A 12,500-nucleotide genomic window follows, 5' to 3' on the forward strand; every position below is an offset into this window, starting at 1 on the left:
TTTTTTTTTTTTAATACATAGATCTCTTCTTCTCTTCTTACACCCACTGTCCAAACTCTCAAGCTGTCACCAAACTCAGTACGTGGCAGGAATAATTTCATGCTGAGTAAAATGTGTTTAATTTCACATCTTGTAAGAATAATTACTTAGCATAATGCCACTTAAAATTATTTTTATCTACAAATGCTAATGAAGCTACAAAAACCTGAATCATCGTTTGAAAGAATTAGGGTATTAAGGGTGCTTCGCCTCTACTCTCTCTTCTCCCGTAGTGGCTGCCTGAAGAGAGAAACCCGGTCCAGAGGAATAATCCGAGACTAGAGCCTGCTGTCTTCATGCTGGGTGTGAGTCCAGAGGCTTTGAGGGGAATTTAATCCCACAGGCCTCCCTGAGCCTCCCAAGGTGCCGGAAACAGAGCTCCAGGTCCCTTGGAGATGCCCAGTCACACCAGGTCTCACTGGACAGTTACTGTGGTGGGGGGATCAGGCCCAGGGCCAACATGGACCACCAGCCCTAATGGCCAGGCGGGTGGCAGGCCTGCAGTCTTTGGCCTTCACTCTTGTCTCTTTGATCACTTGTGCACCCAAGAAATAAAGACCACTGCCCTACCTATTGTTCACCTTAAAGCAGCCAACAAAGAATGAAAAGGAGGGAAGCAAAGGAGTCCTTTAATATGAAATGATTTTCGAATTCTAGAAAGGTTATAAAAATAGTGCAGAAAGTTCCTGTCTACCCTTCACTCAGTCTCACCTACTTTAATACCTTATATAACTGTAGTATAATTATCAAAACCAAGAAACTAAGAGCGTAATACTATTAACTGCACCGCAGACTAACTCACCGACGTTTCTACTGTCTTTTTTCTGTTCCAGATCCAACCTAGGATTCTGCATTGCATGTAGCTGTCATGTCTCTTTAGTGTCCTTAAATTTGTGACACCCTCTCATATCTTCCCTTGTCTTTTGTGACCTTGAAACATTTGACGAGTACCAGTCCGTGTCTGGTAGGCTCTCTCTGGGTGGTCATACATGACCTCTCATGATTAAAACGAGGTGGTATGTTTTGGGGAGCAATACTACGTGAGCCCTGGTTCCTCCTCAGTGCTCTGTGGAAGCAGGACCTGCTGTCCTGGTGACAGAGCTAGGCAGGGTACGTGCCGGGGCCCAGATGAAATCACTGCCCCTCTAGGAATCCGAGTGGTGGCTCCAAGAAGAGTCAGCATCCAGCCTACAGGCGGTGACAGGCTTCTCCTGCTGGCTGCCTCCGTTCTCTGTTACTGTGCTGAGACAGAAGTGGGAGTATTTCTCTGCTATACTTAGTACTAGTGTTTTAATCTAGTGCTGTTGAGATGGGCAGAAGGATAGAGGTAGCCAAGGAGGGCAGAGTGTTTTCTTTTTAAAATTTGCTATAGGGTGCATGCACTAACTGGAAAGAGAGAGAGAGAGAAGAGAGAGGGAGAAAAAAGAGAGAGAGAGAAACAGAGAGAGAGGAAGAAAGAGAGAAAACACCTCCTGGCGGGGCGGGGGGATGGCTATGTTGTAATCTCTTCCCCTCCATTCTCCTTTGAGGATTTTGGGCACACATGCACATGTACCCAGCATTTCAAGCTGCCAGTTCTAAGACTCGAACTGTGCAGTCAATCATGTGGGATCCAGCTGCCTTAACCACCACGCCACTGGCTGGTCCAGGACAGAGTGGTTTGGATGCTGGTTGGGACATGCATCAAAATGAAAGTGTGAGAGGACCAGCAGTTAGCGTAATGGCTGTGTTGCTGAGTTCCCATGTAGTCAATTACGGTTCGAGTCCTGGACCTGGTGGTTTAAATTCACACTGGGCACGTGTACATGTGTGCCCAAGATCCCAAGAGGAGAACGGAGGAGAAGGGATTGCGGCGTGGCCATCTCCCCTGGGGGGTGACTTCTCGTTTTCTGTCTCTATGTCTCTCTCTGTCTTTCTGGCGAGCGCATGTGCCCTATAGCAAAAACCTCTCCAAAAAAAGAAAAAAAAAAAAAAAGAAGGTGTGAGGACAAGGACCATCTCATGGGTCCAGGCAGCCCTTTGTGGATTCAGTAGGACTCCAGATAGCCCAAGCATGAGATGTAGACACCTCAACTCTGGGAGACTTGCTTATTTGTGTTGAAAGGGTCATGGTAAATATTTCTCAAGCAGCATTTTTTTAATGATGAAGAATGCATGTGCACGTATACACACGAGAGAGAGAAAAGAGCCCCTGACAGAGTGTCCTCACACCATGACTCCCTTCTCCTGGTCCTCCAGCTTCTCAGGATTCTGGGCGCCCACCTGTGCACTGAGTATGTGGCCTTTAGCCTTGCAGGGAATAGCATTCCCACTGTGCCACAGTGGCTGGGTCTCAAGCAATCGTTTCAACAATAAGAAACCAGGTTTGATTTCCTCGGTTGGATGAAACATAGTGGTGAAAAAGAATCCTTGGATGTGTTCAGGTTTGCACATTGGCTGTCTCCCATTCTAGAATGGAAGATCTATAGGGAATAGGGCGCTTGTCTGGTGTCCTTCTGGAAGCCTAGTTCTTATTTAATGCAGGAGCTCAAAGATACATATTGATCAAATAAATAAAATAAGTGAATGAGGGCCGGTAGGTGATATGGTGGTTAAGGCGTGCTGGATTCCCACATGGCCTACCGTGGTTCAAGTCCCAGACCTGGTGGCCTGCTTTCTCACCTTCCCTCTCTCTCTCTCTCATCAAATTAAAAAATATAATGATGAATAAAATAAAATAATTCTTAAAAAAATAAGTGAGTGAATAGAATACTCATTTACAAAATAGACTCGCGCATTCTGCTCATCTCCATTTAGAAATCTGTGACTCATACCTCAGGAGGTTTGGAAAACCCAGTCGTGGCCTTGGGCTCAGGTCTCTGAGCTTCCTGCTGTCCCATGTCAGTCCCCTACGTGCCAGGAGAAGCTGCACTGGAAAAAGACTGTTCTTTTGGAGGTTCCTGTGACCAACAGAGTCTCCACTATCTGGGTGAAAATAAAATAAAATAAAATGTGTAAATGGCGAAAATCTAAGTTTGGGAAGAAGAAGCAAACAGTAATAATGTTGAAGACTTGTTCTGGATGGGCCGTTGTTTGAAGAAGCCAGTAAAAGAAGAGAATGATGTCACGGTAATGGGTCACATGAATAAACTGTGACCACATGGGTTTACTTGTATGTATGTGCATGTGCAGACTGAGACACGTTTCCCTTATCGATGGGTCTGATTTCATTTCTTCATCTGCCCAGTGCTTTACAATTATTCTCTTATAATTGCCAATTATCGCTATAACTTAGATGATGTTATTCATGATTATTATAATTTAAATTTAATTATTTACATTTTCAGATGGACACACACCCTCTAGCAATAAAATATGTAAAATTAAATTTCCATATGCATATTAAGTGAAGACTATTTAATTTTTTAAAAAGAATGATTTATTTTAATTTTATTTATTATTATTATGTACTTGCTATAGGGCACATGTACTTAACAGAGACAGACAGAGAGAGGAAAAGTAGAAAGCAAGCTGCCAGGTCCAGGAATCAAACTGCCGTTGGCCATGCGGAAGTCCAGTGCTTAACCACCACACCACCTGCTGGTCCCAGAGGACCGTTTTAAACATACAAGAAGTAATGCACTAGGATTCTTTAAATACTTATTTTACTAAGGAATACAAAGCAGACAAGAACTGTTTCCACGGACATTCATGAAAGCAGCTAACACTGTGAGCAGCTGGCATGTCCCAGGCACTACTCTTCCATGCATTTCACAATATTAACTGTTTCATCCTACAGTCTATTTTATCCCTACGTTACAGCAAAGGAAATGAAGACACACAGAACTGTTTAAAACGTTGCTCTGAGTCCTACAGCTAGTGGGTGGCAGAGCTAGCCGTCGGTCTGAGCACGACCGGATACTGTGCTTCTGGTCCAGTCCAGAAGGGGCCGTGGTCTCTGGAGTGGCTGTACCCTGAGGTTATGAATGGGGGGGTGAGAAGGACTAGGTCTCTGCTCTTTGCTCTTTGGGGGGCAGCGTGAGCATACCAGGCACACATCTCGGCGTGTGCTTCTTCATGCAGGCGATATGAATTACAGCTGTCCCTCAGTGTGGGAGGTCACAATGACTTCTTGCAGGAGACAGCACACGGGTTTGGGAGCCTGAAGGGATGAGGTGAAGGTATTTGTTAAGGTATTTATTTAATCCAGGTGCTCTAGAACATAAATAAATAAACCCCCCAAACCCAGAAATCTCTGTTACCAAAATTTCAAGCAGATCCCATTTTACATGACAACTCAAAAAAAAAAAATCTGTGGAAAGTGGACTTAAAGTGTGAGGTTATTTTGGGGCAGAAGGTTTTGAAATTCGTGCATAGTTTTCTCATAACACATTTTCTATGAACATTTTGAAGACTCCCTTGTGTAAGTGCAATTATTTTGGGATCTCATGGGATTGCTCTAAAACTTGAGTCATACGGGAACCAGCAGTTAGCGTAATGGCTATGTCGCTGGACTCCCACGTAGTTGACTGCGGTTCGTGTCCTGGACCCAGTGGCTTAAAACTCACACCGGGCGCGTGTGCGTGCGTGCCTAAGATCCCGAGAGGAGAATGGAGGACAAAGGATTGCGGCCTGACCATCCCCTCTGGGGGGTGATTTCTCGCTTTCTGTCTCTGTGTCTCTCTCTGTCTGTCTGGCGAGCGCATGTGCCCTATAGTGAAAAAACCTCTCCACAAAAACAACAACAACAAAAATAACTTGAGTCATAGTTTTGTTCAGTTCTTGTATAGGTTCATACGTTTACTAGGTACAAACTAGCTTGCAGTAATCAACAGATCCAGACTCTAAGTTAGCTTTTCTTTTTAAGAGAAATTTTTGCTATAGGGCATGTGAGCTCACTGTAGAGATAAAGAGAAAAAGAAAGCAAGAAATCATGGCCATGCCACAATCCCTTCTCCTCCATTGTCCTTTCGGGACCTTCAGCATATACACACGTGCCCAGTTTCAAGCCTTTGGGTCCAGGACTTGAACTATGGTCAGCTCTGTGGGAGTCCAGCAACGCAACCATTACAGCATCTGCTGGTATCTAAATTAGCTGTTTATTTGTCCATAAGGGGACAAGTAAAAAAGGAAATGTATTGTCCTATGAGATACTAGCCCTGGGAAGCAGGTGATTTTTTTTTTTTTTTTTTTTTTTTCATAGTAAACACACATGTCCACCAGAAAGACAAAGGGACAGAAAGTGAGAAATCACCCCCAGGGGGTACAGTCACACCGCAATCCCTTCTCCTCCATTCTCCTCTTGGGATCTTGGGCATGCACGCACATGCGCCCAGAGTGAGTTTCAAGCTGCTGGGTTTAGGACTTGAACTGCAGTTGACCATGTTGGAGTCCAGTACCTTAACCACTATGCCACCTGCTGGCTCCTCATCTTTATGTCTTTACCAAATGCACAAAGTGCATACGGCATGGTTTGTGTAGTTACACCATGAGAGGTCTTTGTTCCTTGAGAGGCACCAAATTTATTTGCCTCGCAAAGATGAAGGGCCAAACTCCTTCTAATTTTGAGAGTAAGTGAAGAAAATTTAGGTGATTTCAAACCACTGAAAGAATTGGGTGGATAACAAATGCCACCAAAATTGTTATAATAATAGCTGTCATTGCCATAATTTGTATTTTGCAAACCATAGATAAAACGGAAGAGCCAAATCTGTAAGAAATCATGGTCGTCTGCACACTGACTTGGTACGTTTCAAAATCAGGAAAGCAGACTCTTAGGCCTTCAAACAGGTCTCCAAATAGGTCTCTGTCTTCTGGACACTTCACATTTTAAATAAAGTGATGAACCAAACAGAACAATCATGAAAACCAGCTCTATGCAGACTCGGTTTCTGGGAGGCTAAATATAATTCTGAACTCAAGAAACATTCCAGGGGCCAGCAGGTGGCATGGCAGTTAAGGGTGCTGGACTCCCACATGGCTGATGGGGCGGCTTGCTTTCTCAGTTTCTCTCTCTCTTACTCTGTCCCTTTCTGGTCAAATTAAAAATAAATAAATAAATGAAGTTAAATAAAATAATTCTTTTACAAAAAAATTTCAGTAGAGTTGGGACATATATGATTGTGCTTAGGAGGGGTTAGAGTATATAAATTAGTACATCATTTTTCAAATGGAGTGTCCAGAAGCTGATTCAGCTGGAATATAAGTTATGTTAATAAACTCCTGGATTTCAAAATCACTTCTTTCTTATTACCTTTTAACTTGGGCATATATTCCTAAGTCTAGACTGGGAAATTCTCAGTCAAAATCCAGGGGTACAACTAGTTTTGTAGAAAAGAAAAAGGAGAGAAAGTTAAATTTTAGAGGGTTGGAGAAGGAAACAGCAGCTCAGTATACAGCTTTTAAACAATTTCCTACAATATAGTTCTTGATTTTTCACACCATTGCCCTCTAGAAAAGTTTGTCATAATTTTAATTTTGACTGCACTACCTGAGGATTTAAATGTGTCAGAGATTGGTGGTGGAAGGTAGCTGGTTTCACGTAACTGCGATGGAGATAGGACAGATTCTGGGTAAAAATGTGGATTCTAGTTCGAGTTCTGTCACTACCTAACTGTAGGTCATTAATCAAGTCACTTATTTAGTACAGGCCTCCATTTCTTCACTTGCTAGACTACAGTTACAATAGTTATACTAGATAGTCCTTTACTAAGCCTTTAGACATTCATTTTTCATAAGTCAGTGGCTTTCAAATTTATTTTTCTACTGTGATCTCCAATGAGAAGTATATTTGCTGTTGTGAGCCAGTACACACGTTGATAGATTTGCATGAACATGTTGTATCTCTAACTCTAGATACATATATAGATAATATGAATATATATTGTAAACACATGTACCCATTCATAAGCACACTTACGTGAAATGAAACTGAAAGTTTCATGAAACAGTACTTACCCTCAGTATTTCAGATGCATTATGATATTTTTAATTCTACTCATTACAGAAAAGGTGGTTGGGCCAGCAGGTGGCATGGAGGTTAAGGTGGCTGGGTCCCATGTGTTTGACTGCACTGGGCGAGTCCTAGACCCAGTGGCTTGGAAATCACTCAGGCATGGGTATGTGTGTGCACAAAATCCTGAGAGGAGAATGCAGGAAAAGGGATTGCAGCATGGCCCACCTCTGGGGGAGTGCTCTCTCTGTGACGTCTCTCTCTCTCTCTCTCTGCCAGTGCAAGTGCCCTGCAGCAAAACAAGACAAAGCAAAAAGAAAAAGCTGATCAATTCCTAGCAAATTGAGTTCATGACCCATGGTTTGACAATCACTCTAGGCATGGTCCAACACATTGAGGAACTGTCTCAAGGTAAATACAGGTGATTACAAAGGTTAGAGGTTAAAATTCTGATCATTGAAAGAACAACATAACTGTAAATACTAGTCCACATATTGAATGCATATGCCCTAACTTAGGTGAAAACAATCATTAAGTACAAGTCCCCTCCATCAGTAATTTTATCTGTTTTATAGTATGAATATTAAATTTTGTTTTTTCATTCTCTTGTAAGCAAACTTTTTCTGAAACTTCCTTTCGCCTCCTTAGACTGACTTTTGACTGTACAATCCAAAGAACCTTAGATTTTTGATAAATGGATAATCTTCCACCTATTAACAGCACCCTTTAGAGATTCTGTATCTTTTGCCAGAGTAATTTAAAAGATCCACTGATTTTTTTTTCTTTTTTTTGGAGAGTATTTTTTTGCTATAGGGCGCGTGCGCTCGCCAGACAGAGACAGACAGAGAAGAGACAGAAAGCGAGAAATCACTCCCAGGGGGGATGGCCATGCCGCAATCCCTTCTCCTCCATTCTCCTCTCGGGATCTTGGGCATGCATGCACACGCATCCGGCGTGAGTTTAAGTCACCGGGTCCAGGACTCGAACCACGGTCGACTACATGGGAGTCCAGCGACATAGCCATTATGCTAACTGCTGGTCCTAAGACCCACTGATTTTTTTATATTAGCTTTCAAAAGCACTATGATTAATAAAACAATTAGGTAATGTCTTCTTTTTACTTTCAAAACTTATTTTGAGGGAAGACATTATAAGATGATTCTAGTCCTTCATCTTTTGCCTTCTTGTAAAACCATCAATAGGCCCACTATTACAGTTTTTTAGTTGAAGCCTTGACATACCAGGATACCACAGAATTCTCTTCTAAAAATTCTTTTAAAATTTTTTTCATTGAAACATAGTAATTGTACATATTTGTGGGGACATAATGTGATTTCACAGTCTAAGAATACAATATGTAATGATGCCTTCAGCACGATTAGCATCTCCATAATGTGGGCAGGATGTGGGGGACATTCAGAACCTTCCCTTTTAGTTACTTTGATGTACACAGGTTGTTGCCATTGTATTTTGTAACACCTAGACATTGTTTCTCCTGTCTATCTGCAATTATATTTCTGTTCATCAGCCTCCCTCTATCTTCCACCTCCATTCTCAGCCTCTAGCAGTCATTCTTCATCCCTCTACCTCTGTGAGGCCATGTTTTTCAATGTCCACATATGTGAAAAAACATGTGCTACTCCTCTTTCTGTGCCTGGCTTGTTTCACTTAACATAATATCAAGGCTTGTCCATTTAACATATGACAGGATTTTGTTCTTATTAATGGCTGAATAGTATTCCATTGTATAGAGATAGCACATTTTCTCCATCCATTTATCAGGTGATGGACATTTAGACTGATTTCATATCTTGGTTGTTGCAAATAGTGCTGGAGTAAACATGGGAGTGCAGGAAGCTTAACAAAATACTATTTTCTTTCTTTTTATATATACTTAGTAGTATTATAGAAAGTTTTAGTTTTAGGTTTTTGAGGAACCCCATATGTTTTCCATAATGGCTATCCTAATTTACATTCCACCAGGAGTGTAAAAAATGTCTCTTTCTCCACATCTTTATCAGCAATTGCTTTTTTTTTTGTTTGTAATTTTGATAATAGCCATCCTAACTATGCTGAGATGATATCTCACCATGATGATAAACTGCATTTCCCTAGTGATAAATGATATTGAGCATTTTTCCATGTTTGTTGGCTAATTGTATGTCTCCTTTTGAGAACTGTTTATTCAGATCACTTCCCTATTTTTTAATTGGGGCACTAGGCTTTCTTTGGCCTTGAATTGTTTGAGTTCCTTGTATATCCTGGGTATTAATCCCTCGTCAGAGGAACAGTATTCATCGCAGGGCATTCTTGTGTGTTAGATGCCCCTCAAAGGTCCAGGGCAATGAGTGATCCATTTATATTCCATAACAGCATAATTTAGAGTTGAGAAGACAGTCTGATTTCCCAAGTAGTTTTTCCCTTTAGGTTTTAATCATACACACTTTTGCATGTAACAACCACAGATATTAATTTAACATATTTCCAAAGGTTTGACCATCTAAGGGGAATGTATCATTTTGATGAGAGAAATCTCCAATATCTTCTGTAATCCCAGTGATCTTGGGAGCCTGAGGCAGGAAGACTGTGACATAGTGAGATCGTTTTTATTTTTTTGGAGAGGTTTTTGCTATAGGGTGCGTGTACTTGTCAGAAAGACAGAGAGACAGAAAACAAGAAATCACCCCCCCCCAGGGGGGACAGCCATGCCACAATCCCTTCTCCTCTCAGGATCTTAGGCACACGTGCCCCGGCATGCGCATGAGTTTAAGCCACCGGGTCTGGGACTCGAACTGCAGTTGACTACATGGGAGTCCAGTGACATAGCCATTATGCCAACTGCTGGTCCCAAGACCCTGTCTTGAGAGGGTTTTAATTTTTTTATTATTATTATTATTTTTTGCTATAGGGTGCATGTGCACGCCAGACAGAGAGAAACAGAGAAATAGAAAGCGAGAAATCACCCCCCGGGGGGATGGCCACACCGCAATCCCTTCTCCTCCATTCTCCTCTGGGGATCTTGGGCACGCGCGCCCACACACCCAGCGTGAGTTTTAAGACACCGGGTCCAGGACTCGAACCGCAGTCGACTACATGGGAGTCCAGCGACATAGCCATTACGCTAACTGCTGGTCCCCCAAGACCCTGTCTTAAAAAAAAGTTTATGGTACAAAATAACTCCCTCTAGAGAATACTCCCAAATAGAAGATGGATATGGCTTAAAAAAAAAAAACACCAAAAAACATATTCTCCACTTACTTTTCACATATAATGTCGTGATGCATTTACCAATATAGAAGTTGTACTTCATTTACATACTCTCCTCTGCCCCAGTACTACTTACATCAGAATTAAAACAAATTCTAAATAAACTTATGAAAGGATTAAACTTTAGATTGTGTTTATTTCTATTTATCTTTTTTTCATTTGCTTGTTCAGTATTTTGCTATAGGGTGCATGTGTGCACTTGCCAGAGAAACAGAGAGAGATGGAGAGAGAGGGAAAGTGAGAAATGACCCTCCAAGTGGATGGCCTTCTTCATTTTCCTCTCAGGATTTTGGGCATGCACACACATGTACCTGGTATGCTTTTTAAGCTATTGGGTCCAGGACTTGAATTGCCCTGTTGGTCATGTGGGATCCATTATCTTAACCACTACACCACCTGCTGGACCACATATTTATCTTTTATTACACCATAACTCAACAACATTACTTTCATCTAATGACAACTCTGGAGAGAAAGATCGAAACTACTTGGCTGCTCTGTGGAGCTGGATCACTGGAATAAGAATATGGCTCAATTATTTGACTTTGTGGTTTTGACCTTTATCTTGAAACTTTCTCAACCTCATCAACTTTGTAACATCATTAAAATATCCGTATTACTCAAATTAACCTCACTCCTTGGATCTACAGAGAAGAGCCAGAGAACTCCATGTACTGGTCAATTCATTGCTAGCTACATTCACAATTTTGGAACTCCCTGTCCTTCTTGTCACCACTACCTTTTCTCCCCTGATATGGCATGAACTAATCTTTCCAGTATATACAGTTTCCACTGTATGTATTATTTTGTTGAAGAACATTTTTTTTTTCTCCTCGGATCCCCATTTTTGCAATGTTTCCAGTAGTTTCTTTTCCTGTACCAAGGTAAGCACACTGTACTGTTCCTGGGGCTTTTAAAAAAATACCATACAGCTGATCCAAGTCAAGTGGGCCTGGAGAAGGCCCTGACAATGCTGTCTTCACTGGGTCTGATCACTACTACAGTGTTCACTCCTGTTTACTCTGCAACGCTAGGCCAAGACCTGGCCTTTACATGTTCCCAGAATCCCTGGCAGCATTTTTTATTTGTTCATGAATATAAGCTTTACAGTGGTTTTGCATCTTCTTCAAAGTCTGAGGGTGAACAAAGTGTGAAAACTTACTGGGCTGGGATAGTTTTCTAAACACAGGACTTGGAGCCAGCTAGAACAGAATTCTAATTAATATCCTATGTTGGCGCACTTATAAAATATACTAAAAGTAAAACAAACTATTTGTTGTAACAGAATTCACTTTTTTCAACCTCTGGTATTCATATTTTCCCCTGAATATTGAAAGCATTAACATCCAAAAATTTCTGAAAGATATTGAGGAGAACTATGATTATGGATTCACAATGTTTAATTTTCTTTTTTAATTTTGGAGAGGTTTTTTTTGCTAGAGGGCACGTGCACTTGCCAGACAGAGACAGAGAGATAGAAAGCGAGAACTCACCCCTCAGGAGGGGTGGTCACGCTGCAATCCCTTCTCCTCCATTCTCCTCGCGGGATCTTGGGCATGCACGCACACACGCCCCACGTGAGTTTAAGCCACCGGGTCCGGGACTCGAACCACGGTTGACTATGTGGGAGTCCAGCGACATAGCCATTACGCTAATTGCTGATCCCCACAATGTTTAATTTTTTAAATACAAATTAAAAAAAATTTCTTCATATCCTACCCTGATGACTTAAGGATAGACAATAGAGTATCAAAAAATAATCCTAGTACTCAAAATGGGCTTTATTTCAGTATCATGGTTTTATCATCCTAAAACACTAAGAATACACATAGAAATCACAACTCACAATTTCTATTTGAAGCTTTCAAACTAGTACACTAGTATTAGATTCTCTTCTATTTTGGCTGCATTTTGAGTAATAAAACAAAACTTTTTTTGCTTGTTCGTTGGTCCCTTTTAAGGAAAAAAAAAAAAGGAAAAAGGAAGCCAAATACCAAGAAGCAAGCATACCCGCATCAGGGAATGGCAGGGTCAGGGAGTCAAGTACCCTTAGTGGCTTATTAGATAACCTAAAGGCCACAGTCCCTTCTCCACTGGCCCTCCAGGGAATGCCAGCCTCAGTGCCAGGCAGCAGGGCACTGCAGCATGTGGGGAGGGAGTTTTGTTGGCTCCCACTGAGAAGTTGGCCTCATGGGATTCCTGTCATCCTGCCAACCTAGGGCACTCCTGGGACACTGTGAGGAGAGTGCTAGCCAAATCCTAC

At 41.7% G+C, this 12,500-nt stretch overlaps 1 protein-coding gene and 1 long non-coding RNA gene across 3 annotated transcripts in view; both read right to left on the reverse strand.

The window, feature by feature from the left end:
* Window positions 1–2,993, reverse strand: part of LOC106734519 (uncharacterized) — a 5,019-nt gene extending 2,026 nt beyond the window's left edge. The window contains exon 1 of the long non-coding RNA XR_001370114.2: window positions 2,853–2,993. This is a non-coding gene — a long non-coding RNA (uncharacterized LOC106734519). The remainder of the gene's footprint in view (window positions 1–2,852) is intronic.
* Window positions 2,994–3,564: 571 nt separating this feature from the next.
* TMEM260 (transmembrane protein 260) overlaps window positions 3,565–12,500 on the reverse strand; it is an 82,521-nt gene continuing 73,585 nt past the window's right edge. The window contains exons 17-18 of one of the 2 annotated variants that reach the window (XM_006144863.3): window positions 6,272–6,338; window positions 3,565–4,180 (exon numbers count right to left, since the gene is read on the reverse strand). In XM_006144863.3, the coding sequence (XP_006144925.1) occupies window positions 6,316–6,338 (23 nt within the window). In that variant the 3' untranslated portion in view covers window positions 3,565–4,180; window positions 6,272–6,315. The remainder of the gene's footprint in view (window positions 4,181–6,271; window positions 6,339–12,500) is intronic. The other variant, XM_006144862.3, reaches the window with a different exon arrangement.

The sequence above is a fragment of the Tupaia chinensis genome, unplaced genomic scaffold, assembly GCF_000334495.1.
Source record: "Tupaia chinensis unplaced genomic scaffold, TupChi_1.0 Scaffold000133_1, whole genome shotgun sequence".
Classification (NCBI taxonomy): Eukaryota; Metazoa; Chordata; class Mammalia; order Scandentia; family Tupaiidae; genus Tupaia; species Tupaia belangeri.